Here is a 24,571-nt window from a genome sequence, read left to right on the forward strand (position 1 = left end):
TTTGTCGACAGGTTTACTGCAGAGGGCCTTGGTAGAAGGCCTTCCTGCATTAAAGAGAACTGCCTCACTCTATACAGGCCAGGGTCACCTGACAGCATCAACTGGCCGCCTGAGTGGACGTGTGCCCGCCCGCTTCTGGGCCGCATGAGTGGACGTGTGCCCTCCTGCCTCTGGGCCACATGTGTGGATGTGTGCCCGCCTGCCTCTGGGCCGCCTGAGTGGATGTGTGCCCGCCTGCCTCTGGGCCACCTGAGTGGACGTGTGCCCCCCTGCCTCTGGGCCACCTGAGTGGACGTGTGCCCCCCTGCCTCTGGGCCACCTGAGTGGACGTGTGCCCGCCTGCCTCTGGGCCACCTGAGTGGACGTGTGCCCCCCTGCCTCTGGGCCACCTGAGTGGACGTGTGCCCGCCTGCCTCTGGGCCGCCTGAGTGGACGTGTGCCCGCCCGTCTCTGGGCCGCCTGAGTGGACGTGTGCCCGCCCGTCTCTGGGCCGCCTGAGTGGACGTGTGCCCGCCCGCCTCTGGGCCGCCTGAGTGAACGTGTGCCCACCCGCCTGTGGACGTGTGCCTGCCCGCCTCTGGGCCGCCTGAGTGAACGTGTGCCCACCCGCCTGTGGACGTGTGCCTGCCCGCCTCTGGGCCGCCTGAGTGGACGTGTGCCCGCCCGCCTGTGGACGTGTGCCTGCCCACATGTGTGGATGTGTACCGACCTGCCTGTGTGGATGTGCGCCCGCCCACCTCTGGGTGGCTTGAGGGGTAGCCGTCAGCTCTGTTCCCCGTCCTGTGGCAAATGGGAAGATGAGTTACCGGCTTCATTTGTGTGTAATCATAGTATGTAATCTAATTGCTAAGTGAGAGTTGGCAAATCTGAAAGACGTTACCCAGTTCTTGGCTTGCAAGAATTATGTCTGCATCTTGTTAAACTTCTTTTCTTTATAGCTATTTATCACCTAGTTTTGTTTGCAAAACCTTTAGAAGCCTTTATCAGAAATCATGGATCTATTACATGAGTATATTTCTCAGACTGCAAAGTAAATTGAGAAGCTTTTACCTTTGTCCTCCATGACGGTGGGTAGCGGTGGTGGAGCGTGTGAGAGAGAAAATCTAATTATGATGCTGTGACTTCAGTCTGAGGAGTGGCTGTGGACGGTGTCGTACTGGGAAGGGGCGAGGTTTGGTGGGCGGGACCTGGCTGTGGATGGTTTTGCAGGATGCCAGCCTGAATCATGTGATTTGGACAAACTGTTATTATTGTCTGACCCTAGACTCAGTATTCCCCCCGGATGAGGACAATTATAAATATGTTGTACCAGATGGGGTGATTCTCCTATGAAATGACCATAATTGGTATAAATTATCTTGTTGGGAGAGTGCTGTGCACTTGAGTCTTAGATGATACTTGCATTTCTAGAGGATGCTTTGATGAGCATTGTCCACGTGTTGCCTATTGCAATGTGTGAGTCTAAATGAAACTTCTGAAAAATATTTATGGGGCATAAATATGGTTACTAGAAGTAAAGTAGGGCCTGAATCTGCGTCATGACTGTTTGAGTGTCAATGAGAAGTAGCTCTAAAGAGCATGTCAGTCGTGTTCATCTCGCTTTAAGAAGCCACTGTTATTTTTTCCCCGTGAAGCTGGTCTCTAACCCCCATGTGATTGGATTCCAGACACCAAAGGCTGTACTCCCTGCTGGACAGGCTTCGTCTTGCCACCGCCCCAGGGTCACGCGGCCCCTGTCCTCCGGTCACGTCTCACCCTCTGGATGGGGATGGGCCCCTGGCACTGGAGACAGTGAGTCCAGACAAAGTAAGTGTCCGCACGTCTGTGTGTGACGCATAGGCTGGTCAGGGCGCTGAGGGCATCTGTCCACCTGCGGCAGCTCCATAGTGCGGTGGGTGGTTCAAGTGGCAGGATGTCATAGCACTTGGCACGGCTGTTTCCTGCCAGCGACGAGCAGGGTCCTATCCCTGACAGCGTGCCCGAGGTCCAGCCCAGGTGGTGAGAAAGGAAATGCTGACTTGGGACATGTATCACGGGGGGTGGGGGGGTCAGGGTCACTGCGAGAGGCAAGAGGTGAGGGCCGTGGCCTGCACCCACGAGCACACAGGCCTTCTGGTACGTGCCCACCTGGCCTATGTCTTCCTCATGCCTGCCAACCACCTGCATGTTGACCCCACCACCCCCATGAACCCTGCACGTTATCACCCTCACCTCTCACACCTCAGAGCTGGGGCCATTGGACCCTGGGGAGAGCCTTGGTATTCTCCTTCCCTGGAGAGAGTTCAATTTAAGTATGAACTTGGATTTCAACAGCCAACAGTCCTGGCGCAAATAGCAGAGGTCCTGTGTTGGCCCTGGAGAAAGGAGTAAAGCAGCCACCCCCATAGAAGGTGGTGGGTGCGGTGGCCAGTGAGGGACAGGCAGGGAGGGCACAGAGCAGGGCCTGCTTCCATAGCACCATCGCTGGCTGTGGAGGACAGTCAGGCGTTCACCAGGTGGAGGGGAGGAGCTGTGTCCATCACGGCAAGTTCAGAGACCAGCCTTCGCAGCCACCTGTGGGGTGGCAGTGGCCTGCGCGGCCAGCGAGTCGTTTTCCAGGTCGCATTCGTAGTCTGGGGAGTACACGGGTCCTGTGATCGGGGGCCACAGGCCACCAGGGTGGCGGGTGGAGACGCACCACGTCTCCAATAGTGTTGAGGGCCCTTGAAAGCCTGGCCCATTGTATGCCGTCGTCACCCGCCCTCCTCTCCTTCCCAGGACTGGTACCTACGCCTCGTCCAGTCCCAGTGCTGGACCCGGTCAGATTCTGCGCTGCTGGAGGGGGCGGAGCTGCTGAGTCGGGTCCCTACGGCGGACATGAGTGCATTCATGATGAACTCGGTACAGTGGGCACCGCGGGATTGGGCCTCCCTGCCTCTCTCCTGTTGCTGAAACACACTGGCTTTCTCTCACTGCCATCCTGCAGCCTCCTTGGGGTGGTACCACTCACCCGCCTGCCCTGTTGGCAGAGGTGCTATCCAGGCAGGATGGGACATTAGTTCAGTCATGTTCGACTCCAGAAGGAGGCAAACTGTTTGTGTCAACTTTTCACGCATGTAAAAAAAGTAGGTTCTCTTAGATTACAGTCCGTTCTAACGGCTCGTTCTCATGGGCCTGAGCAAAGCTGTTAGATGGTATCACAGCACAGGATTTAACACTTTCCTGGAGCTCTGGAAGTTGATCTTTCATAAGCCCCCTCCCTAGATGCAGTGAGGTGCTGCTCCCCCATAACCTGTAGTGAGGGCCCTCCACCCCTACTAGATGCAGTGAGGTCCACCACTTCCCCAATAGTTGTCCTGAGGTCCCCCATGCAGGGCTGGCCCAGGTCCTGTCCTTACCTCCTGGGCAGGTCCCTTTCGGTGTCATCCAGCCACAGACTTACTGGGCTCCTCAGACCTCCTGGGACGAGCAGTTAACTAAACTTGTAGTGTTTTAGTGCTGCTCTGATATGTGCCAGCGGGCATGTAAAGCAGTAGGACCTTGGGGACGGCGAGGCAGCTGCATGGGAGGGGAGGTGGCACCAAAGCCTGGGCCGGTGTGGATGGACAGAGACTGGGGAGGCCACACAGTACTTTGTTCCCACATACTGATCTCCAGCGGTTTGAAAATACAAGTCACGTTGACAGAAACAGGAGCATTGGCCCCAAAATCAGTTGGCTAGAATCAAATCAGGTTAAGATCCATTCGCTGAAAACTGATTTGCTGAATGATATGTTGTTTTAATGACCAATTTATTGAATTTTCAAATTCAGTGATTGGACATTTAACAGTTTTTAAACTTCTGGCTGTAACAGAAGTGTTCTGTTCTGGTCACTGATTGGTGACACATGCTTCTCTGAATATTAACTAAGTAAAGATTGACATTCTACCTGAAAATTGGCCCCAAAAATCCTTAAATGATTTTTAAAAGTTGGCAAAACATAATACAAATTGAAACATCCTATGAAATGCTATTTTTCCAACCAAAGCTGTGGCATTTGTATGGTACTTTGGTTTATCTCAGCCGTTTTTGGACATAGCTTATATCTTTCAAACTTTGGGAATGTTAGGTGTTTCACTGATTTCTTGGATGGCACATCAGCTCGATTTTATATTTTTATCAATTAAATTTTGTCATTAAATTTTTTATTTCACGCCAATCTGAAGGCATAATAAAATAAAAATATTTCATTAAAATTAAAACACCCAAAAGAGACCAGAAATATAGTTCACTGTATGTATGTTTAATGGAGTTGTTTGTGTATTTATAACAGAAGTGGAGTATTCCTTATGCGTTTTTACAGTTTAGTGACCTGTGTTGTCTCAGAAATGTTCGCATTGTCCTTTCTTCTGTTGTGTTTTCTTGCCTGGCTGAAAGCCTGCCGTTGTTGTTGTTGCACCCTGACTGCCCGATGCAGGAGTTCAACGTGAGCCTGTTGGCCCCGTGCTTGGGCCTGGGGGTGCGTGAAATCTCCGGAGGCCAGAACAGCCCCCTCTTTGAAGCAGCTCGTGAGGCGACTCTGGAGCGTGTGAGCAGCATGGCTCAGCAGCTCCCGGCTGTCCACCAGGCTTTCCAGCCATGCCTGCCCGTGGAGCCCACTCCCTACTGGAGCAAGCTGAATGATCTGTTTGGTAACACAAAGAAAGTCTTGTTTTTAAAAACTGCTGCAGAGCCAGTAGCGTGCTTTGCAATGAGTAAACATACAATAAACACTGCTTTAATCAACTGAAAGCATTTACAGGGTAACTGAGGAATGGCGCTGGGGTCCCTAGCTCTGCATGTCTTTGGTGTGTCTGCCACTTTGCCATTCGCTGACACTGCCTGGGCGTGAGCCGGGAGCCACACTAGGCTAAAGCCCAGGGGACGCGGGGCCTGGAGTTCACGTGCAGGTCGGTGTGTGTGCAGGTGTGCTCCCGGGCAGCGGAGTCTTTCGCTCCCGTCAGCTTCTCAGGAAAGTCACGAGCCTCTGTTGTTTCTCCCGCCCACCGAGCTGTTCCGTTTCAGGGGATGCCGTGTTCTACCGCTCGCTGACCACGCTGGCCCGGGCCCTGGCCCAGTACCTCGCGGTGCTCTCCAGGCTGCCTGGCCACCTGCAGCTGCCTCCTGAGAAGGAGCCGGACACGGTGAAGTTTGTGGTCATGACCCTCGAGGTAAGTGGCCACTCAGGAACTCGGTGCTTCTGTGACTGGCACTCACGCGAGAGAGGAAGGCACTTTTAACCGGAAACGGGAGCTGTGCGGTCCAGGGTCCTCTTCACCTCATTCCCACCCAAGCAACGCCTGTTGTCAAGTGTCACACCTGTGCCTTACTTTTCCTGAGTGCTTTCATAGCTCTGATCACGGGTCCCTCGTGATTTGGTGATATGGTACTTCCGACACCTACTTCAGAGCCAAGGAAGGCGGTCTCTGAAGAGCCAGGCCTGGGACCTGTGCCTGGGCTCCCCCCTGCCATGGCCGGTTGTCGCCAGGTCTGGGGAGCAGCTTAGTGGAGTGGGTATCAGTCCTGGAGGAGGGCCGGCAGGGCGTTGGCGAGACCGTCACAGGCCTTGCGGGGTCTCCCCCGTACAGTGAGGTGTGCATGTGCTTGGGGGTGAATCTGCTTCCTTGATTCTCAGATGCCTCTGATTTTAGGACAGACGGTCCATTTACACTTTTTTCCCAAGGAAAAGGAAGCCCTACAAGTGTAAGGTGGATCCCAATTTTAGATACTTCAACAAAAATTGGGAAATTTATTGTGTTTTAAATTTAGCAGTAAACCTGGACTTTCAGCCATGAGGAATTAGCACTCTGCGTTAACACTTGTAGTTACCCCAAAATGTGTGCACATGTGGGTGCACTGCCTTCCATATGGCTTCTGGAAAATAGAGTGTGGCCTGCATCCTGGGAGCCGAGAGCCAGAACTACGCTGTCTGGCCTGGGTGGGGACAGGACTGACCCAGCCCTGGCGGCACCAGCCGGCTCTCGGCGCAGAGCAAGCTGTTGGGAGACGTGCGTGTGGTGGTTCTTGAGATGACGAAGCAGCGTTTACTTGGAGCCAGGCCGAGTCCCGTGGCTGTGCTTCCATCCTCAGGGTAGTGGGGAGGCTGGCAAGCAGCACAGTTTCAGTAAGAGTGACCGCTGCCCACTCAGTCACGTGTCCACTGTGTGCAAGGATGAGGCACTCCCTGTGTGTCACCTGACTCAGGTCTCAGATCTCCCTGAGATGGGCTGTTAACTCCTGTCCCACAGACGAGGGGGGAGAGCAGGCCCTGAGAGTTCTAGCCCAGGTCACCCAGCTGGGACGGAGCCTCTGTGGCACTTGAACCCATGTTCTCCATTCAGCCTCCGTGACCACAACAGAGGCATGGCCAGCGTTTGGGGGCCCCGAGGAAGAGCCTGGCCTGGAGTGCGGCGCCCACAGAACCGAGGGAAAGGGGCGCCAGATCAGGGTGGGCGGTCCGGCAGACGGGGGGGGGGGCACGCACTGTGGGGAGCAGTGGTCAGGAGTGAGCGGAAAGGAGTGGCAGTGGCTTGTCCCTCGGGACAGGCAGGGTCGTTGGCGCCTGCCGGCCTTTCGCGCCTCCGACGACGGTTCCTTGGCAGCGGGTGTTGTCTGCTTCCCTGACAGCACACGCGTGCACGATGGGAGGGAGCGTGGGTCTGAGCCTCTTCAATGCAGCCCTCCCTCCCCTCCAGGCGCTGGCGTGGCATTTGATCCATGAGCGGGTCCCACTGAGTCTGGACCTCCAGGCGGGTCTGGACTGCTGCTGCCTGGCTCTGCAGCTGCCCGGCCTCTGGAGCGCGCTGTCTTCCCCCGAGATGGCCACGCACACCTGCTCCCTCATCCACTGCGTCCGCTTCATCCTGGAGGCCAGTGAGTCCCTGACTCGATGGGTGTCTGTCCTTTGCCACTGACCCAGTAGTCAGCTCTTTAGATCTAGTCACAGACATTTGCTTTGTGCCAGCTGTCTGCCTGGGGCCACGTGAGGCATTGGGGTGAAGAGGTGGATAAGATAGCGGCTTTGCCTTAACCTCAGGGTCTCAGAGTCCACGCTAGGATTTAGCCTGAATTGGCTTTTCTGGTCATCTTTAGATTTTTGGAGTCCCAGCTTTCATAAAAAATACTTTTCATTTTATCTCTCTTTGGTCTCTGGTCCTAGTTGACAGTTTCATACCTTTAGTCCTAAATGATCATAAGATTAATAAGATTACATTCAAAGATGACTTGATTTCTGTTACAGTCAAAATGCTTGTTTCTATACTGCATTGTAATACTAACATATTGTAAAAATTCTTTTCAAGGGACTGTGTCCTCAATAAGGGTCATTAGCCAAAATTTTTTTAAAATTGGACATTATAGTTTACATGTTAGAGGGTGTTTTGAAGTTTTGTGTTTCTAAATGAACATTATAGAGTGGTGTTTTGAAGTTTCATTGTTCAATTGTTTTCATCTGTACATTTGTAGTCAACTTGAAGCGAAGATCCAGGGAGTAATATTTCAAAGCCAGACTAGTTGGGGGTTGTGGGATGCTTTTAGCAGCAGTGAATCCTGGCCCATCTGATAAAACCCTTCAGGGCTGGAGGTGGCGACAGCAGACAGTGGGCGGGCTGGGCGCTCTGAATGTAGGAGCCCAGCTTCTCGTGCATTTCACAGTGGCCCAGGCCTTGAAGCCCAAGCCTGGCGCTGCCTCGCTGCCTAAGATTGGCTCTATGATGGCGGCATCTCGTTCGACACAGCCTGTCGCTTGGAAATGTTATGAGGCTGCATAAATGTGAACAGTTGAATAAAAAGGAATGGGAAAAGTGTTCGGAAATTCTTCTATCTGTGTGGTTATGATTTTAGTTGTGGTGCAGCCCGGGGACCAGCTTCTCAGTCCAGAAAGACAGACGGACACCCCAAAGGTTGCTAGAGAAGACGGAATACACTCACACACACAGAGTAAGTCTCAAGACCCCTGATTTCTTACCTGTGCTTTTAGGGGTTTGAGATTCATCCACAGAAGACATTTAAAGGGGTAAATGTGGACCCTGGAAAGCTGCCTTGGCTGCGTCTTGTAGCTCGTCCCGAAACTGAGGGCAATTTGGGGACACTGCCCTGCATCTGCTCTCTCCTCCACCTGCACATCTGCCCCCTTGGTGACTCGCTTCAGCTGACCCTCCAAACTCAGTGGGCATCACGGTCCTGGGGAGGCCCTGCTGTCCCCCGTCTTGCACTCAGTGGCTTCGTGCGTCTCTCACCTCAGACTGGCTCCTTGGGGCGTATGCAGCCTTCTGTGTTCGCACTATTATAAGTGACAGACTAATGTTTGTTTAGTAATGAATGAACAAACTACTAGAAACTACTAGAAATACTAGAGAACTTGCAGTTAGGGGAACTACCCACCTGAATATTAGGTAACCTGAATGTCTATTTCAGCCGTTTACCTTGGTGGAATTTTTTTTTTTTTTTTTTAATTGGGGAACATTGGGGAACAGTATGTTTCTCCAGGTCCCACAAGTTGCAAGCCGTCCTCCCTCAATCTAGCTGTAGCGGGCGCAGCTCAACTCCAAGTCCAGTCGCCGTTTTCAATCTTTAGTTGCAGGGGGCTCAGCCCACCATCTCATGGGGGTATCGAACCGGCAATCTTGTTGCTGAGAGCTCGCACTCTAACCATCTGAGCCATCGGGCCACCCCTCCGGAAGCTCAGCAGCAGCTCGTTGTCTTCAGTCTAGTTGTGGAGGGCGCAGCTCACTGGCCCATGTGGGAATCGAACCGGCAACCCTGTTGTTCAGAGCTCCCGTTCCAACCAACTGAGCCATCCGGTTGCCCCACTTGGGTGGATTTTTAAATGAAAATTTTTGCTCTTCCTACAGAAACAAAAATTCCACATCCCATTTATTTAAACCTACCTATTCTAGATTTAAGCAGATATCTGTCTTTCACATACTTTCTCCCAATTCAGGTGTTTTACCCTGAACATGGGGGCAAGGGAGGGTGAGAGGAAAGCTGTTTGGCTGAGTGACTTTTTGTCACCTGGGTCTCTAGGCTCCGGGGTCTTTCCTGCTCTTCACCAAGGGTCTGGCTGGAATGCCAGCCTGCAGCCTGTCCCACAAAAAGGGGAGGAGATGCCCCGCCTGGCGGCTCTTATTTGGAACACTGGTGTCTTATCCATGCGCTGCTGGTTTAAACACGCCTTTTTCATAGCAAGTCCATGAATGCTTTGTATGTTTTTTTTTTGTTTTTTTTTTGCCAGCTTTTGTGCAGTCCCAGGTAATGAATGTAATTAATGATGGCGTCTTCCTGTCATTTGTATTCATGGTTACCTGCTCAAGGCTTTGTAATTGCACAGCCGTCCAGAAGCAGTGGTGTTTCATGACACAGCCAGGCTCTTCTCCGAGTGTGCATCCCAAAACTGGTTCTGTCAGCCCTTTGTGGGTGACTTCAGGACTTCTCATTGACACCTGAGGGAATGTGCAAGCACTTACTTCCTGCTCGGCCCCTCTCTCGCTGAGTGGCCTGGGCCAGTTAGTTACCTTATGCTTCCATGAGGCTAAGAGTGATGCTAACCTCCCAGAGCCGGTACAGGGCGGAGTAAATTAATCCTCGTAAAGCACCCAGAACAAGTGCCCTGCTGCTACAGGTGCTTGGCCGGTGGCGCCCTAACTGTAGGTGTGATTTGAAAGGACTTCAGGTGTGTCAAGGGTAGAGTCGGAGCAGGCTGGCTGCTGGCTGGAGTGCACTTCCTTTGGGTTAATGCCATCGTGCTCACGCTCCATGACCCTGCTCAGGCCATGTACTGTTCCTTGGCCAGAGGAAGAGGCCTGCTTTTTGTCTCACTGCCTAGCAATGATACCTCCTAAAGACTGCCCTGCCGGTTTTACTGAAGTCAGCCTCGCTTCTCTCAGCGTGGGGTCTGACTCCTTGCACGCAGTAAGAGTCCTTGTGTAAGAGGAGGTCGCCTGGCCTGTTGAGTCTCATGGGACCATGGCTAACACCTGCCCACAGTCCTCAACATTTGTCAGCAGGGGATCTGGGGCACATGCGTGATGGCAGACTCGAAGCGAGTCAGAAGCAGCCTTGCTGTCTGGGTGCCGGGTCCTCAGCCAAGGGTGGGGTTTCTCCTGCCACCAGAGTTCTAGGCTGGGACACCCACCACTCTGAGAACCCCGGTTGTGGGAGATGGTGAATCAGGGATCACACCATGGCTGTTTGCATGCCAGTGTAGGGATGAGCTCCAGGTCCTGGGAGAACCAGAGAAAGCCAGCTGCAGGGAGGGTGGGAGGGCTGGGACGCCTGGCGGCAGACCAGGTTCACGGCGATCACAGCAGTCCGGGCTGACATGGAGTCAGCTGAGTGTGTAGACAGATAAGAGCAGGTAAGTCTGTCGGCCTTCAGTGAGCAGCTAGAAGTCTGGGGGCACCTCTGTCCTAGACGGCACGACTGGTTGTGGGGTGTGCTGGGCCGGGCGGGAGGAGGAGGAGAGGCGGCGGGTTGGACGTGGCTTCACAGCACCGCCCTCTCCGCTGTGCTGTTTGCTTAGGGCCTGAGTACATCACCGCAGCCTGTGGTATGGTGGCGGAAATGGTGGAGGCTCTGCCGAGCGTGCTGGCTTTGGGGCACAGAAGGAACAGCAGCACGCCTGCATTTCTCACGTCCGTGCTCAGGAACATCATTGTCAGCCTGGCCCGCCTGCCCCTCGTCAACAGCTACACGCGCGTCCCCCCGCTGGTGAGTCTGAGCGATCCTTTGTGGAGACCAGGGCTGGGTTCCCAGGTGAGCGTGGTCGTGACTTCAGATGCCACCCTGAGGTGGCCAGGGCGCTGTGTGTCATCCTGCTACCTGCCTGGTGTCCTCGGGCATGACACACAGCTGGAGTTAGCAGAGATGCTGGCTTTTCTGTGGGGCAAAGCAGCACGTAAGAAATAAGGCCACATCTGCCCCTAGTAGGCACTTAGTGTCCGGTGTGATGCGGGAGGCACAGGTGAATTTGGTTAGCGGTGTGACAGAAATGACCCCCTCCAGGAGTGTCTCCCTTTCCAGGTCGTCCCCTTTGGAGGTCATTGACGTGCTTTGGCACAACCCCCTTTCCGCTCCTTTTGAAATTGTCTTCAGAATCCGTTTCAGGGCTCATTTCAGACAGTGGAGCTTAGTGTGAGCAGGGTGGGTGGTGGAGGCTGGACTGCGCTCCCTCTGGTCCCGCAGTAACCAAGGGTGATGGGCTGGCCCAGCAGGGCCTGACGCAGGAGCGAAAGGTCAGCCAGGACCTAGAGGGCAGGCGCCGGCTGCGCACCTGCCAGTGGGGCCCAGGCCCCGTGCGCGTAGCAAAGTAACGGTGCTCAATAGACCCCGGGGACAAAGAGGGCTGTGCTGTGGGGTGACAGTACCCACGTGGAGGGCTCCTTCTGAGAGCCCCAGGCCTGCTGCGCCGGGCGACTTTGCAGAGCAGGCAGTTGGTGGCATTTCCAACACAGGCGCCCGCCGGGAAGAGAGGCTGTGGTCACTGCAGGGCTGGTTTCAGCTGTGGCAACCGAGTCACTGTAGGTTTTGAGACAACTGCACCTGTGAGGGCACAGGGCGATGGAGCCGGAATGCAGTCTAGAGGTCAGGGTGTCTGGGACGGACCCGGGAACATGTCAGCACAGAGCTGTCCTGTACATGAGCTCTTCCAGCAAGGCTTCTCCCGTACCGGGCAGCCCCCTGGAGGCGGCGGTGACAGCAGTGCGTGGGGGTCTGGGGAGGAGTGGGAGGAACTTAGGAAGTGTGTTCCATGGGGAAGTGAGAGCTGCCCAGCAGCTGAGGTTGGGGCCGCGCCTTAGAGGCCTATCGGACGGGCTGGGGGGTCCGGGTCCAGACTGTAGAGCCCCTGACTGACCGACAAAGCTGGATTTAGTGGTGCTCACAGACATGGAACGGGGGGCTCTTGGTGCCTGACTCAACGCAGCTGCCTGCCTGGCATAGAGGCGCAGCCTGGCTGGGGGGTGGGGGGCGAGGTGGGAGCAGACGGGCTCGCTGCGGGGCAGGGAGCTGCTCAGCCAGGTGGTTGGAGCCATTTTCCTGGGGAGGGGGCATGCTTCCTCTCGGGGTGGCTTGTTCGTGGTCAGCAGGCAGGGGCTCGGGAGGGAGCTGCGCTTAGAGAAGGCCTTTCCTGGTGCCCTCACAACGCAGTGTCCTCCCTTGACTGTGCAGCTTGGTTCCTTTTTCATGCCCTCAGGTCTGGAAGCTCGGATGGTCGCCCAAGCCGGCAGGGGCCTTCAGCACAGTGTTCCCCGAGATCCCTGTGGAGTTCCTCCAGGAAAAGGAAGTCTTCAAAGAGTTCATCTACCGCATCAACACACTCGGTAGCTGCCATTTCTCCTGCACGTTGGGGGCCGTGAAACACGTCAGCTTAGGGCGAACCCCACGCCCCGGAAGTGGGCTCTTCTCATCTTTCTCCCTAAAAAATTCAGGGCGTGACCTACTCACACGAATGCATTTGGCAGTGTGTTCAGAGCTGTCACAGTGGGAAATTCGATCCTAGTTTGTATGTGAGTTGAACCCCAAATTCTCATACATCACGCCTGTTTGAGGTTGGGTAGGTCCTCTGGCAAATGACAGTGAGGGCCACATTCAGTCTTCGTACTGGGCACCTGTCCTGGGCATTGCGTTGTGTGATCCCTGCTGTCACTGCTTGTGTGTGGGACAGTGGACCCAGCGTGGTAGAGGGGGGAGGAGGCAGACTTCAGGTGAGGCAGCACGGGGCTCTATGTGATGTGGGCAGGACCCAGCCTGTCACCAGGAAGTTCAGAGAGGCACCAGTGCCCAATGCCCCCGTAGGTGACAGCGGTGGCAGTTTTCCTGTCAGGACTCTTCTCTACAGCACAGGGGAAGTGCCTTTTTTTGTCCCTGTTTTATGTCTGGAGGTGTCACCCGCTCAGGGTTGCGATCGGTAGACCCTGAGTGGCAGTGCCCTGCTAGGGCTTCCCGGGAGCGTTTTGTCTGCTGCGTCAGGCATGGCACCCTGACTGCGCCGGACCCAGCCTGGTCCCGCGGTGCCCTCCTGTCCTGGGCCGCGCAAGCTTTGTGCTCACTTAGGTCCTGGAGGAGTCGGGCTGACAGCCTTACTGCCTCTGCCTTTCCCTTCAGTCGAGTGCACGACCCATGACCCCATCCAAGATGCAATCAGCGCAGTGGAAGGCTGGCTGCCCTGGAGCGTGTCCTCTTCCTGTCTCTCTGGAGGTTGTTGCCAGCCTGTCTCCTGGCCTCCCAGCCTCCTCCTAGCTCATCGTCCTCACTGAGGCATCCTGTGTGTGGCTTGTCTTCAGGCCACGGGACCCAGGACCATTGGGCGGGCAGTGTAGTCCTCCTGATTGCATTTGTTCTTGCTTACTCTCCCGTGTTTCATCCTTTGCTTTGAAAACCGTGTGTAAATTGTTACATGCGTCTGTCTCCGTCTGTGTATATCTAGCCTATGTCCTAATCAGTCTGTCACTCTTTCTTCATCCAGCTTAGCGAGGATTCTGTCACTTGTAGCCCTAATCAGGTGGCGTAGCCACCTGCACCTCCAGGGTCATGAGTGGGGACACCAAGCGCAGCCCTCAGAAACAGCTGTTACCCTCCCGCCGGAGCACAGCCCGTGGCCTGGTGCTTGAGGTCCCGATGTGCCCTCAGGACCTGCGTGCCCCGAGCTGCAGTCCATTTCTTTTGGGTCTGTTTTTCCAGACAGGCCCTTAGATATCACTGCTGTCACTTTTTGTTGAGACAGACTCTGCACTGCACACGCTCCAGCAGGCACGGTGGCACACGTGACCTGAGCTGTGTGTGTGCAGAGCTCCATCCAGCGGCCAACCCGCTGGGGGACTCTAAACTCTCTGGTGCGCAGGCCTGAAGCGGCTCCGAGCCCCTTAGACTGCTGCGTCTCCGAGCAGGGCGGAGAGGCCGCCTCCCCACCGCGCGCCCTTACTTAGCCTGTGCTGCTTCTCTGTCGTGTGGTCTCGGACATGCGTGCCTCAGCGTCCTTGCTGTTGGGCCGGAGCTGGCAGTGTTTGTGCATCACAGAGCTGTCGTGACGGTTAGGGGGGCGGCTGTACGTGGCCCTGGGGCAGGGCCTGTGCCAGTTAGAGTTATGCAGCCTAACTGTCACAGCTCGGCGAGAAGTTCGAGGACTGGGTGACCCTCCGTCTCACGTAACGTTTGCGTTCCTAGGGTGGACCAGCCGTACCCAGTTTGAAGAAACATGGGCCACCCTCCTCGGTGTCCTGGTGACCCAGCCCCTTGTCATGGAGCAGGAGGAGAGCCCGCCGGAAGTAAGCCTTGGGCACGCCCGTGCATCTTTTGGCTGGCATATGGGCAGTTACGGCAGCTTGTGAATCGGTGGTGGTGGGCCAGGAGGGCAGCAGCCTCGTTTTTTTCTGTCTCACGTTAATTTTAAAAGAGTAGCCGGGGCAGGAACAGATGTTTCCAAGGTTTGGGGGGGGGGTCCTACCTTGGTTGCCAGTGGCTGCAGTGCATTTTGTCACAGTGCCTTACATGCTAAGAGTCAGTAAATTACACCCTTTCTTGAACAGATTTCTGAGTTCTGTTTTCCAGTGTTCAGGTGCGGTATATAGGTTGAATCAGAATGAAAAGGGGCTTTATAAAGGCCATGCGTATGCACTGTATTCATTTCTCCTGACTGTTGTGCAAAGCTTCACCCAGGCTTCTTGGTGTGTTAATGTGTACTGTAGTGACATAATATTTGTGAAAGCCACGTTCTCGTAAAGCAAAGCCCCTAGAGATCCAAAGCCATGGCATGTACGTAGGTTCTTGTTCCTGCAGAAGGTGTGGTATGCCTTACGGAGGGACAGGTTCAAAGATTAGATGGATGTCAAAACCATCCTCACTGTCTTTACACCCACGTGTAGAAGCTAACAGGTGCCATATCAGGAAACTTACGGGTAATTGTTTTAAAAAGTGATTCCTCTTGGAGGTTTGTGCCTGTGGAGATGTTGCTTTGAAAGGTGGACGTTTGCCCCTCAGGTTTGTTTCAGGCACCTGTGGGTGGGTGGTGGCGAGCATAGGCAGACGGAGCAGCCCCTGGCTGGGAAGGCTTGTCACGCTGGCACTCAGGACCACAGCCTCAGAGTCCGTGTGCTGGCGGGCGGGGAGCGGGACACTGCTTGCTGGCATCTGGCTGCTCATGGCGTGCTGATGCGGGGCTGTTCTTGCAGGAAGACACGGAGAGGACGCAGATCCACGTCCTGGCCGTACAGGCCATCACCTCCCTGGTGCTGAGCGCGATGACTGTGCCCATGGCCGGCAACCCAGCCGTGAGCTGCTTGGAGCAGCAGCCCCGCAACAAGCCGCTGAAGGCCTTGGACACCAGGTCTGTCCCCAGGGCGCAGCTATGGGGGCACGGGGGGGGGGCCCTCCACCACCCAGGGAGACCAGCATCGTCACCCGGGCCTTTTCCTTGTTGCTGAAATGAACACAAAACCCGGTGCGTGTTGTCTGGCTGCAAGACGTGCGAATCCAAAAGCGCTGTCGTGCCCAGAGACAAGAAAAAGAGACAGGACGCCACAGGGGTCACCTGAATTAGCAAGCTAACAGAGTGTCTGTGTGAGGGCACCGGGCAGGAATCGCCAGCAAAGGGGGTGTCCTTTGGTACTGTGGGTGCTGTTTCCTTTAGGCAAAGCTGGGGGAGGGGTGGTTCTGGTGTCTCTCACTGTTAAGATTTTGAAGGAAGCAAATATTTACCCTTTGTTCTGAACCTTAGGTTTGGGAGGAAGTTGAGCGTGATCAGAGGAATTGTAGAACAGGAAATTCAAGCAATGGTTTCGAAGAGAGACAATATCGCCACCCACCACTTGTACCAAGCATGGGATCCTGTCCCCTCTCTGTCTCCGGCCACTACAGGTACCTGTGGGTGGGGGTGGTTGCACTTGGGCCAGACTGAGAGTGTGGCCGCACAGTGATCGCACCAGATGGGCAGACAGACCGGATCATGGTGTTATTTGGATGCTCTTTGCTTAATATGCTGCCCTAATTCATTTAAGTGTGAGTCTCAGTTGGGACCGGGGGAGGGGGGGTTCAACAGTCCTCAGGGAATAAAGCCTGGAAATGGACAGGATCTCTGTCTCTCACCAGTCAGGCGGTGGGAGGCAAAAGAGGCATCAGGCTGAGAGACCTCGGCCTGCACAGGGCTGTAAAGGCTGAATTAGAGAGTCAGCAGAGTTCATGGGGACATTGTGAGTGTCCCCTCCTCGTGGGAAGTCACTGCCGCAAGCACACTGCATTTCCCAGCAGCTCTCAGGGCCGGGCGGCCTGGGGCTGAGCTCCCCCCCACACACACACACACCACCACCCTCACCCCTGGCCCCGTGCATGGGCTGGTCAGGGCACCGGCCCCATCTGGGCCTGCCACTGATGTGTCTGCCGTGTGATGGGCCCTGGACTTTGTCACCCTGGCTTCAATGAAGGGAGTTTGGGTTTTTTTTTCTTTAACACACATATTTTTTTGTTGACAGTATTTTAGCCTAGAGTTTTTGTGATTCCGTCAGTTTTTTAGGAGTTGTTAGATCCTGCAAGTTGAAGCATCTTGAAAGCTTCTCCTGGAAAAGGTTCCGTATGGAAATGCAGTGTGTTACACACCTCCAGGCATTTACTGGGGCTGAGAGGCTGAGGCTGTGAACTTGAATGGCTGTGGGTCCCTCGAGGAGCTGATGGCCAATAGGAGAGATGAGAAGTGGCATCCCTAGTGTCACAGCAGGAGCAGAGCCAGTGCCAGGAGAGGTACCGACAGACGCTCCCGGAGCTCTGAGGAGAGCAGGTGCTCCCCAGGCGTCAGGGAAGCCTCTCGGGAGAGGCTGACGCTACGTCTGGCAAAAGTTAATGGGCTTTCAGCTGGTGTGGGGGTGACGCCCAGTGGAAGGAAGTGAGGGGCCATTTGGTCTGGGGCATGGAGGGCGTGGAGGACGGTGAGGGGTTTGTGGGGAGGGCATCCGCCTGCCCCCTGTTCCTGGTGGGCGTAATGCTGTAGCCCGGGCACCACGGCAGGGTCCTGGGAGGGACTGTCCACTGAATTGTCCTCTGGGCCCCCAGGGCTTGTCTGCTCTGGGCTGTTGCCTTGTCTGCAGCTGCTGACCCATAAGCTTCTGCAGCTCAGCCGGTTCCTGTCAGAAGCTGGTTTGTCCCGGATAAAAGTGATGGTCCAGCAGTGCCCCAGTGCCCCTGCCAGCTAACCAGGCTCTAGAGTGGCAGAGAGGCCCCTGGCTCTGCGGAGCTGTGCCCTGCCAGGCTGGGTGGCGCCTGTGGGTGGGGCTGATGCACTGTCGTCACCTACAGGGGCCCTGATCAACCACGACGACCTGCTGCTGCAGATCAACCCTGAGCGGGAACTGGGGGACATGAGCTACAAGCTCGGCCAGGTCAGTGATGCCCTCGCACGGGCGCCTCCTCCGCTCGCCTCACTCTGTCCTGTCCCCAGACTTGGGCCGTTTCACATGCTCACAAGAAAGGATGAACGCACTTCTTACCCAAAAGGAAGGATTACTTTTGTTTCTCTGATATTGTTATTCCACGGAGGATTCAAGGTATTTTCTGTCCGCAGTGGTATAAGTGTATGTAAACGTGCTGAGGGAGTGTGAGCTGGGCTGAGCTGAGGAAGGACACAGGAGGCCGGGGGCCCGCGGCCCGCGGGTGTGAACATGTGCAAGGGCCCTGGCTGTGCTGGCCGCAGATCTGCCACAGCGTCCCAGCTGCCAACGCAGGAAGCACGGCCAGACAGCCCAGTGAGGCACAGGGCCGGCGGCACTGGGTGCCAGGCCCACAGCTTCCGGGGTGGGTCACTGAACTGTGTTCAGTTTCCCCTCAGAAACGTGGGGGCAGCTGTGCGTGTGATGGTGGGTGGTGGTGCTGTGAGGCCACATGCGTGCCAGGCACAGGGACTCGATGCCAGGCTGCCCAGAAAGCACTTAGGCTGACGTCATCCTTCAGCTTGTGTTTCAGAAGAAACTGGTCAGAATAGGGTTTGCGAACACTGGTCCGGTGGTTCCCCGTGCGCCCTGGACAGCGGGCTTTGCAGCGGGGCCCCATTTCCCCTGCACAGCCTTCCTGTCATCGGGAAGCCCAGACACACTGTCCGCTCTTTGGCAGAGACGTTTCTCCCCCACCCCGCAAGTCTGAGCGGTTGGAAGCATTCTGTCATGTCTGCAGAGGGATCTGAAGAGCAGGCTGTGAGCACAAGCCTGGGACCGTGGGCTCAGTGGCATTTCTCCAACTGCGTCCTTCCTTCAGCGTCTGTGTTCATAACCCGCCACAGAGAACCCAGTGTCATGTGGGGCACCTGCCCTGCCAGGGATGCTTGTCACCTCCAGTCCCTCTGCCCTTGGCCACCGCTGGCATCTAGGAGAGGGTGTCGGAGAGGAAGTGAGGGGATGGCCTGAAGATGCTTTTGGGGATCCCTGGGTTATCTTCATTCTGGCAGGCCTGGGGCAGCGGCCCCCAGCCCCACTGCAGGTGGTGGGCTGGAAGGAGAAATGGCTGTTGGTGCAGAGTGGGCGTCGGGGCTGGTGTAGAGGTTGTGGGAAACAGCTTTGGGGCCAGTGTAGCCTGCGGCCACTTGTCCCGTCACCGTGCAGTGCGGCACCGTGCCAAGGACTGGAGGACTTCTCGTGAGCTGGCTGTGGGGAGGCAGGTGGTGTGTTTGAGCTGGTGCGGGGGAGCGTGCTCAGGGATACCTCGTGTTCCAGCACTGCCGCGCCCCCAGCCCGCCAGCTCCAGAATAAGCACGGCACTGCTTTTGCATTGGTGGGAGTGCTTTTCTTAGCAAGTAAGTCAGAAAATGGGGTTTACCACAAATGGCCCCCATGAGGCAGGACTGGTTTGGGAAGAAACTGTGTCCTGGTTCCGGTTCTGCTAGACCTCAGCCACATGTTCCCCAGCCGCTCAGATGTCCTTTCTTGGAGGCTCTTTCCGTCTCTGTTCTCAGCTGCCCCCCTCGCCCCGAGTCTTTAGTCCTGGAGGCAGAGCTTTCCGAGCCACCAGCCCGTCACCCCCAGTCTGAGGCTTTCCGCCTGGGGCCTGCTGGGGCTGCTCGGCTCAGAGGACCCGGGACCTGCCGCCTGGTCGGGCGCTGACCCGGGCGGCCTGTGTCTGTTAGGTGTCCATCCACTCGGTGTGGCTGGGGAACAACATCACGCCCCTGCGCGAGGAGGAGTGGAGTGAGGAGGACGAGGAGGCCGAAGTCCCTGCACCGTCGTCACCGCCTCTGTCTCCAGTCAACTCCAGGTTCCCAACGCCTTTAGTTTAACGCTATTTGAAGTTTATTAATCATTTGATTTGTTGGGGTGCCTGCTAGGTGAGCTTCTGTGTTGTGTGTGGGGAAATGACCCGGCTCCCGTGCCCTGCAGGAAACACCGGGCTGGCGTCGACATCCACTCCTGTTCACAGTTCTTGCTTGAACTGTACAGTCGCTGGATCCTGCCGTCCAGCTCGGCCCGAAGGACCCCCGTCATCCTGATCAGCGAAGTGGTTCGATCTGTAAGTTTGCCCCCCACCCCGCCCCTATCCTGTGTGCACACCACTCCTACGAGCACGTGCGTGCGCCACTTCACTGGCTCTGGGGACCTATGCGGGAATTCTCAGAGCCACAGCGTGACGAACTGTATTTCTCAAGCCGGTGGCAGTGTGGGAGAATGTCACGCTGCCTTCCGAGTTTAAGGCCGCGCCTCCCTTGTCCACGTGTATCTCCTGGAGGGCTGGTGACAGTCCCATGGAGCCCCTTGGAGAAGCACGGTTTGGAGCTGTCGTTCTCAAACTGTTGGTCTCACAATTCACTTCCGATCTTCAAATTAGTGGGGGCCAAAAAGTGTGTTTCTGTGGCTTATATCTGTCGGTATTTACAGTATTAGAAATGAAATCTGAGAAGTTTTAAAAATAGCTGCTACTGCATGCTGCTCACCGTCTCTACCATCACCCAGATAATGTGCACCGGGAAGAAACAAGTAGGTATTCCAGCGGGAAGAAACGGGCAAAAGGTTGGAGCGGAGACCTTTTAGCACTTGGCTCTCTGCCCGTTGAGCAGAGAACCAGAACCTCTGCATTTTCCGTGCGGCGTGGGGTTTTTATTATATTTACCTACAGACTTTTTTTAGTAATGACAAATGTGTATATTTTTTTAAGCCTGGTTTTTCTCAGTATACCTTTAAATTTTTTTAAATTGTTTTATATCTGGTCAAGTTGAGATTTTTAAGAACTTCATTTTTTTATTTGTAATAAAAGTTTACAACTTGATATTTTCAAAAATGTCAAACTGTAAGCACCATTAATAAAGGTCTTACATTTAAAAGCAAAACTTATTAATCCGTTTTAAAATAATTGATCATTTTTTATTTTAAAATAATTTTTCAAATTGGTGAGAAGAACCTTATTTTATACTTTTGCGAATGTCTTTAATGCCTTGGTTATTCGAGAACAGTGGATTCCCATACCCGCTCTGCTCTTACTCGCAGGTAAGTTCTAGAAAATAGCGCACAGCTGGAAGAGAACAGGAATGAAAAGGCGAGTAAGGTCTTACTGTGATTATGGAAAGTTTTGACTTCGAACTCCAGGTGTCCCATGTGTAAGCACTGCTGACTCAGACAACTTGTGGGGCTCGCCTGTGGCCTCTGAGAAGGACCAACCCCACTTTCCCACAGGCTTCCAGAGAACAAGGGCCATCTCACCTCACTCACGTTCATTTTTAGTTGGAATATGAAGAACAGAACACTAGAGAACTAAACATTTTGGGAAGACAAAAAATCGTTGGCCAAGCATTTATTTGTGAAACAACTTCTCTGTCCCGGGGCGTTTGGGAGCCTGGCCCCCTACACTGTGAGAAGGGCCTGGGGTTTTGCAGCAGAGCAGATGTGGGCTTGCCTGTGGTGATGGCTGTGTGCGCATTCCCGCCCCGGTCATGACAGGACCCAGTGCACCCTGGTCTGCAGCGTGTGTGTGCAGAGGCATCTGGAAGAAGCTGTCGCTGACCAGCTGGCCCGCACGTTCGTGTCTCTGCTGCGTTTTAGGTCTCCAGGTGTTTGCGATTGCTTTTCCCAGTCAGGGCTTGTGTGAATTCCGTCCTTTATTGTCCCATGGCTGTGAGAACATGCATTTTGAACTGCATTGCTTACTTTCCTGATCACAGGACTCTCCCCTTCTGTCTGAATGTCTGTCTCCAGCTTCTCGTGGTCTCAGACTTGTTCACCGAACGCAGCCAGTTTGAGATGATGTATCTGACGCTGACCGAGTTGCGGAGGGTGCATCCCTCAGAAGACGAGATTCTGCTCCAGTACCTGGTGCCCGCCACCTGTAAGGCGGCCGCCGTCCTCGGAATGGTGAGTGCGGGGTGGGGCCAAATGCTGTGGGGGCCATGGCAGCCTTGGCGTCCTGAACTTCCACAGCAAGTGTGAGATGTTAGAGAGCTCAGTTCATATCGGTGCTTCTCCACGGGACGCTGGCGTGACGCATGCTGTGGTGGGCAAGCCCGGTGTGGGGCTCCTGGCCCGTGTTCGTTAGGCCGTCACGGTGGCTCGTGCCCTAGGAGCTCAGCTGTGTGGGTAGTGGGAACATGACATCACCGCAGCACCCCCACTCCCCTTTCCCTGATGTGCTTTTGTCAGCAGGGCCTCCCTCCTGGGGACCGCTCTCACAGTAACCCTGTTTCCACCCCCAAAGTGTGGGTATCGTAAGGGCAGGCGGGGCCTTCTTTTGAGTTTTCCCTTACTATGCATCTAGTTGCTCAGAACTCAGCCAGCCCTGCCCCCGCTTGGGGACGTCAAAACGCAGTTGTCTGCTGAGCAGACCTCAAATAGACACATGAGGGCACTTCCACGTGGCCCCACCGTGTGCTAGAGTGTGCTGGAGAGCAGCACTGGACACCACACACCCAGCACTGGCCTTGCTCCTGGCGTGTCACGTTAGCCAGTAACTGGCGACATGACTCAGCATCTCCTGGAGCCCATCCTATGGTGGCAGTGGAGACTCGTTCGCTCAGCAGACACGAGTGGCTGCCATTGGCTACATGTTTGGGACCATTGGTGAATGGTGTGGCAGTGCCTGCCCTGTCTCCCCGCACGTTCTATCCTCAGTCCTCTGTCCTAACGGTGACAGTAACCACATGCCACTGCATTTGTGGGGTTCTCCCTCCCGCACCTTACATGGCCCCCTCCAGAGTCTGATGGGCAGGGAGCTCTGTTCCCATCTCTGCCCCAGGAGGCCACGCGCGGCCAGGGTGTGAGCCAACGTGCTCCAGGTCACACAGGACGGGGCGAGGGGGTGTGACCCGAGCCCTGACTCTCGTCCCTTCCCCACTGTGCTCCCCCATCCTGGTTGGCCTCCAGCCCTGGTGCCACCATCCAGGGAACAAGCACTGAGTGCACGGCTCTCCTCCTGTGAGCGCTTCAAAGCAGGCGCCCTGTGGGTGTGGAGAGACCATGCAGAAGCAGCTAGACTTGAAGGGCCTTTTGTCTTTGTGGGGTGTTTGAGCTGCTGGCTTCGCTTTCATCGTCACTGTGTGTGTGCTCAGGCCCACACCCCCAGGCGAGCGCTGCCTTCTAGGAAATCAGACTCACAGTCCTTTGTTAAGAAGCACTTCAGGCAAGATGATGCATTTGGACTCCCCGGTCCTGACATGTCCGGGCACTGTCCCGAGGATGGTCTTTTGTGAGTGTCGCCTGTGTGCCCTGATGCAGGTGGCAGGGCCCCGGCTGTCTTTTCCTCCTGAGACACATGCCCAGTGTTGTGAGGTCTGCCCCCTCCCTGCGGCCCTACTGGTGTTTTCAGAGCGGGAACAGGAGGTACGGGTGGGAGCGGTCCCAGGAAGGTATCCGCAGTCTGGGTGTGAGACAGGCGGAGGACAGGAAGCGCTGAGCAAAGAGTGTCACCCCTCAGCAGTGACTACAGGGACACAGCTCCCGTGGGGCCCACGCGGTCTGCCTGCCTCTTGTTGCTTTCGCAGAACCAGACAAGGGCTCAGCCAGCAGGGGTCGCGTTTCGCTGGACGGGATGGTCTGAAAGGGTTGCCCCCAGTTCTGCATTGTACTTTCTCTGAAGGTCTTCTCAGTGTTTAGGCTCCGGCTCACCTCGAGTTGAGGATGCTAAATGAAGTGGACAGCATTTTGTGTAGACGATGGTCAGGGTCACGAAGACCACCTGGGTGTTTGCTAGGAGGACTCACAGGCCTCAGCTATTCGCACGGCTAAGAGTTATGATACAAACTTAAGTCAGTGAAGGGAGAAGGCACGCAGGGCGAAATCCAGAGGAAACCAGCCTCAGTTTCCAGAACCCTCTCCCAGAGTCGCACAGGATGCACTCAAGTCCCCCAGCAGCTCGTGATGACACGTGTGGAGTGTTGTCCACGAGGGAGGTTCCTCAGAGACTCAGAGCCAGGGCCTTCATTGCGGGGCTGGTCCCACAGGCCCCTCTGGCAGGCATGTCCTAAATTCCAGACCCCAGGAGGAGAGGGGTGCCAGCACACAGGTGAGGCACAGGGAGCCGCTCTTGTCAGTCAGGGTTCTGAGGACGCTCTCGACGCCCAGGTGCACGATGCCAGCCCTCACGCAGGCGTCTCCCGTCACAGGCAGGCCTGCTGTGCATCTCCCACGTAGCGTGAGCTCCGCCCTCCTTGGCCTGCCCTGTGTCACCATGGGCCTGCCTCTGCTTGTGCCTCTGCTCTAGGACAAGGCTGTGGCAGAACCGGTCAGCCGGCTGCTGGAGAGCACCCTCAGGAGCAGCCACCTGCCCAGCAAGATTGGGGCCCTGCACGGCGTCCTCTACGTGCTGGAGTGTGACCTCCTGGACGACACCGCAAAGCAGCTCATTCCGGTCGTCAGCGACTACCTCCTGTCCAACCTCAAGGGCATCGCCCAGTGAGTGGGGCTGGCCAGCCAGGGGCGGGGCCTTAGAGGGGGCTGGGAGAAGAGTGAGGGTCCACGTGTCCAAGCTACGTCAGACCCTGGCCAGATCACAGGCAGGGGTCGGTGGGAACCTGAGCAGGCACCTGCTCATGGGGACGGTGGCTGAGGTCACTGGGACGCAAGGACATCACACAGCGTCGGACGGGAGCGGCCTGCTGTGGCTCAGCATGGCTGTCGTCTGGTGTTTGCAGCTGTGTGAACGTTCACAACCAGCAGCACGTGCTGGTGACGTGTGCCACCGCCTTCTACCTGGTCGAGAACTACCCTCTGGACGTGGGGCCTGACTTCTCCGCATCGGTGATCCAGGTGAACGGCCGCATCCTCCCCGGAACGTCACGGCACAGCTGGCTGCTGGTCTGGGGAGGAAGTGTGAGCGGCAAGAGGCCGCTATGACCTGGACGGCTCCTTCTCTCCAGATGTGCGGGGTGATGCTGTCTGGTTCTGAGGAGTCCACGCCGTCCATCATTTACCACTGCGTCCTGAGGGGCCTGGAGCGCCTTCTGCTGTCCGAGCAGCTCTCCCGGCTGGACACAGAGTCCCTGGTCAAGCTGAGTGTGGACAGAGTGAACGTGCACAGCCCACACCGGGCCATGGCAGCCCTGGGCCTAATGCTCACCTGCATGTATACAGGTGAGCAGTGGCGCCAGGGCTGGCCCAGGCCCACGGGGTCTGAGCCCCAGACCGTTCG

At 55.8% G+C, this 24,571-nt stretch overlaps 1 protein-coding gene across 4 annotated transcripts in view; it reads left to right on the plus strand.

The window, feature by feature from the left end:
• HTT (huntingtin) overlaps nucleotides 1-24,571 on the plus strand; it is a 120,330-nt gene that overhangs the window by 91,529 nt on the left and 4,230 nt on the right. For 3 of the 4 annotated variants that reach the window (XM_074320558.1, XM_074320562.1, XM_074320570.1), the window contains 18 exons: nucleotides 1,668-1,806; nucleotides 2,758-2,880; nucleotides 4,437-4,650; nucleotides 5,024-5,169; nucleotides 6,694-6,871; nucleotides 7,841-7,936; nucleotides 10,518-10,705; nucleotides 12,189-12,315; nucleotides 14,159-14,259; nucleotides 15,163-15,317; nucleotides 15,708-15,841; nucleotides 17,270-17,358; nucleotides 19,092-19,219; nucleotides 19,342-19,471; nucleotides 21,148-21,303; nucleotides 23,645-23,835; nucleotides 24,075-24,189; nucleotides 24,300-24,513. In XM_074320558.1, the coding sequence (XP_074176659.1) occupies nucleotides 1,668-1,806; nucleotides 2,758-2,880; nucleotides 4,437-4,650; nucleotides 5,024-5,169; nucleotides 6,694-6,871; nucleotides 7,841-7,936; nucleotides 10,518-10,705; nucleotides 12,189-12,315; nucleotides 14,159-14,259; nucleotides 15,163-15,317; nucleotides 15,708-15,841; nucleotides 17,270-17,358; nucleotides 19,092-19,219; nucleotides 19,342-19,471; nucleotides 21,148-21,303; nucleotides 23,645-23,835; nucleotides 24,075-24,189; nucleotides 24,300-24,513 (2,624 nt within the window). Of the gene's footprint in view, nucleotides 1-1,667; nucleotides 1,807-2,757; nucleotides 2,881-4,436; nucleotides 4,651-5,023; nucleotides 5,170-6,693; nucleotides 6,872-7,840; nucleotides 7,937-10,517; nucleotides 10,706-12,188; nucleotides 12,316-14,158; nucleotides 14,260-15,162; nucleotides 15,318-15,707; nucleotides 15,848-17,269; nucleotides 17,359-19,091; nucleotides 19,220-19,341; nucleotides 19,472-21,147; nucleotides 21,304-23,644; nucleotides 23,836-24,074; nucleotides 24,190-24,299; nucleotides 24,514-24,571 lie in introns of all 4 variants that reach the window. The other variant, XM_019718736.2, reaches the window with a different exon arrangement.

The sequence above is a fragment of the Rhinolophus sinicus genome, linkage group LG02, assembly GCF_036562045.2.
Source record: "Rhinolophus sinicus isolate RSC01 linkage group LG02, ASM3656204v1, whole genome shotgun sequence".
Classification (NCBI taxonomy): Eukaryota; Metazoa; Chordata; class Mammalia; order Chiroptera; family Rhinolophidae; genus Rhinolophus; species Rhinolophus sinicus.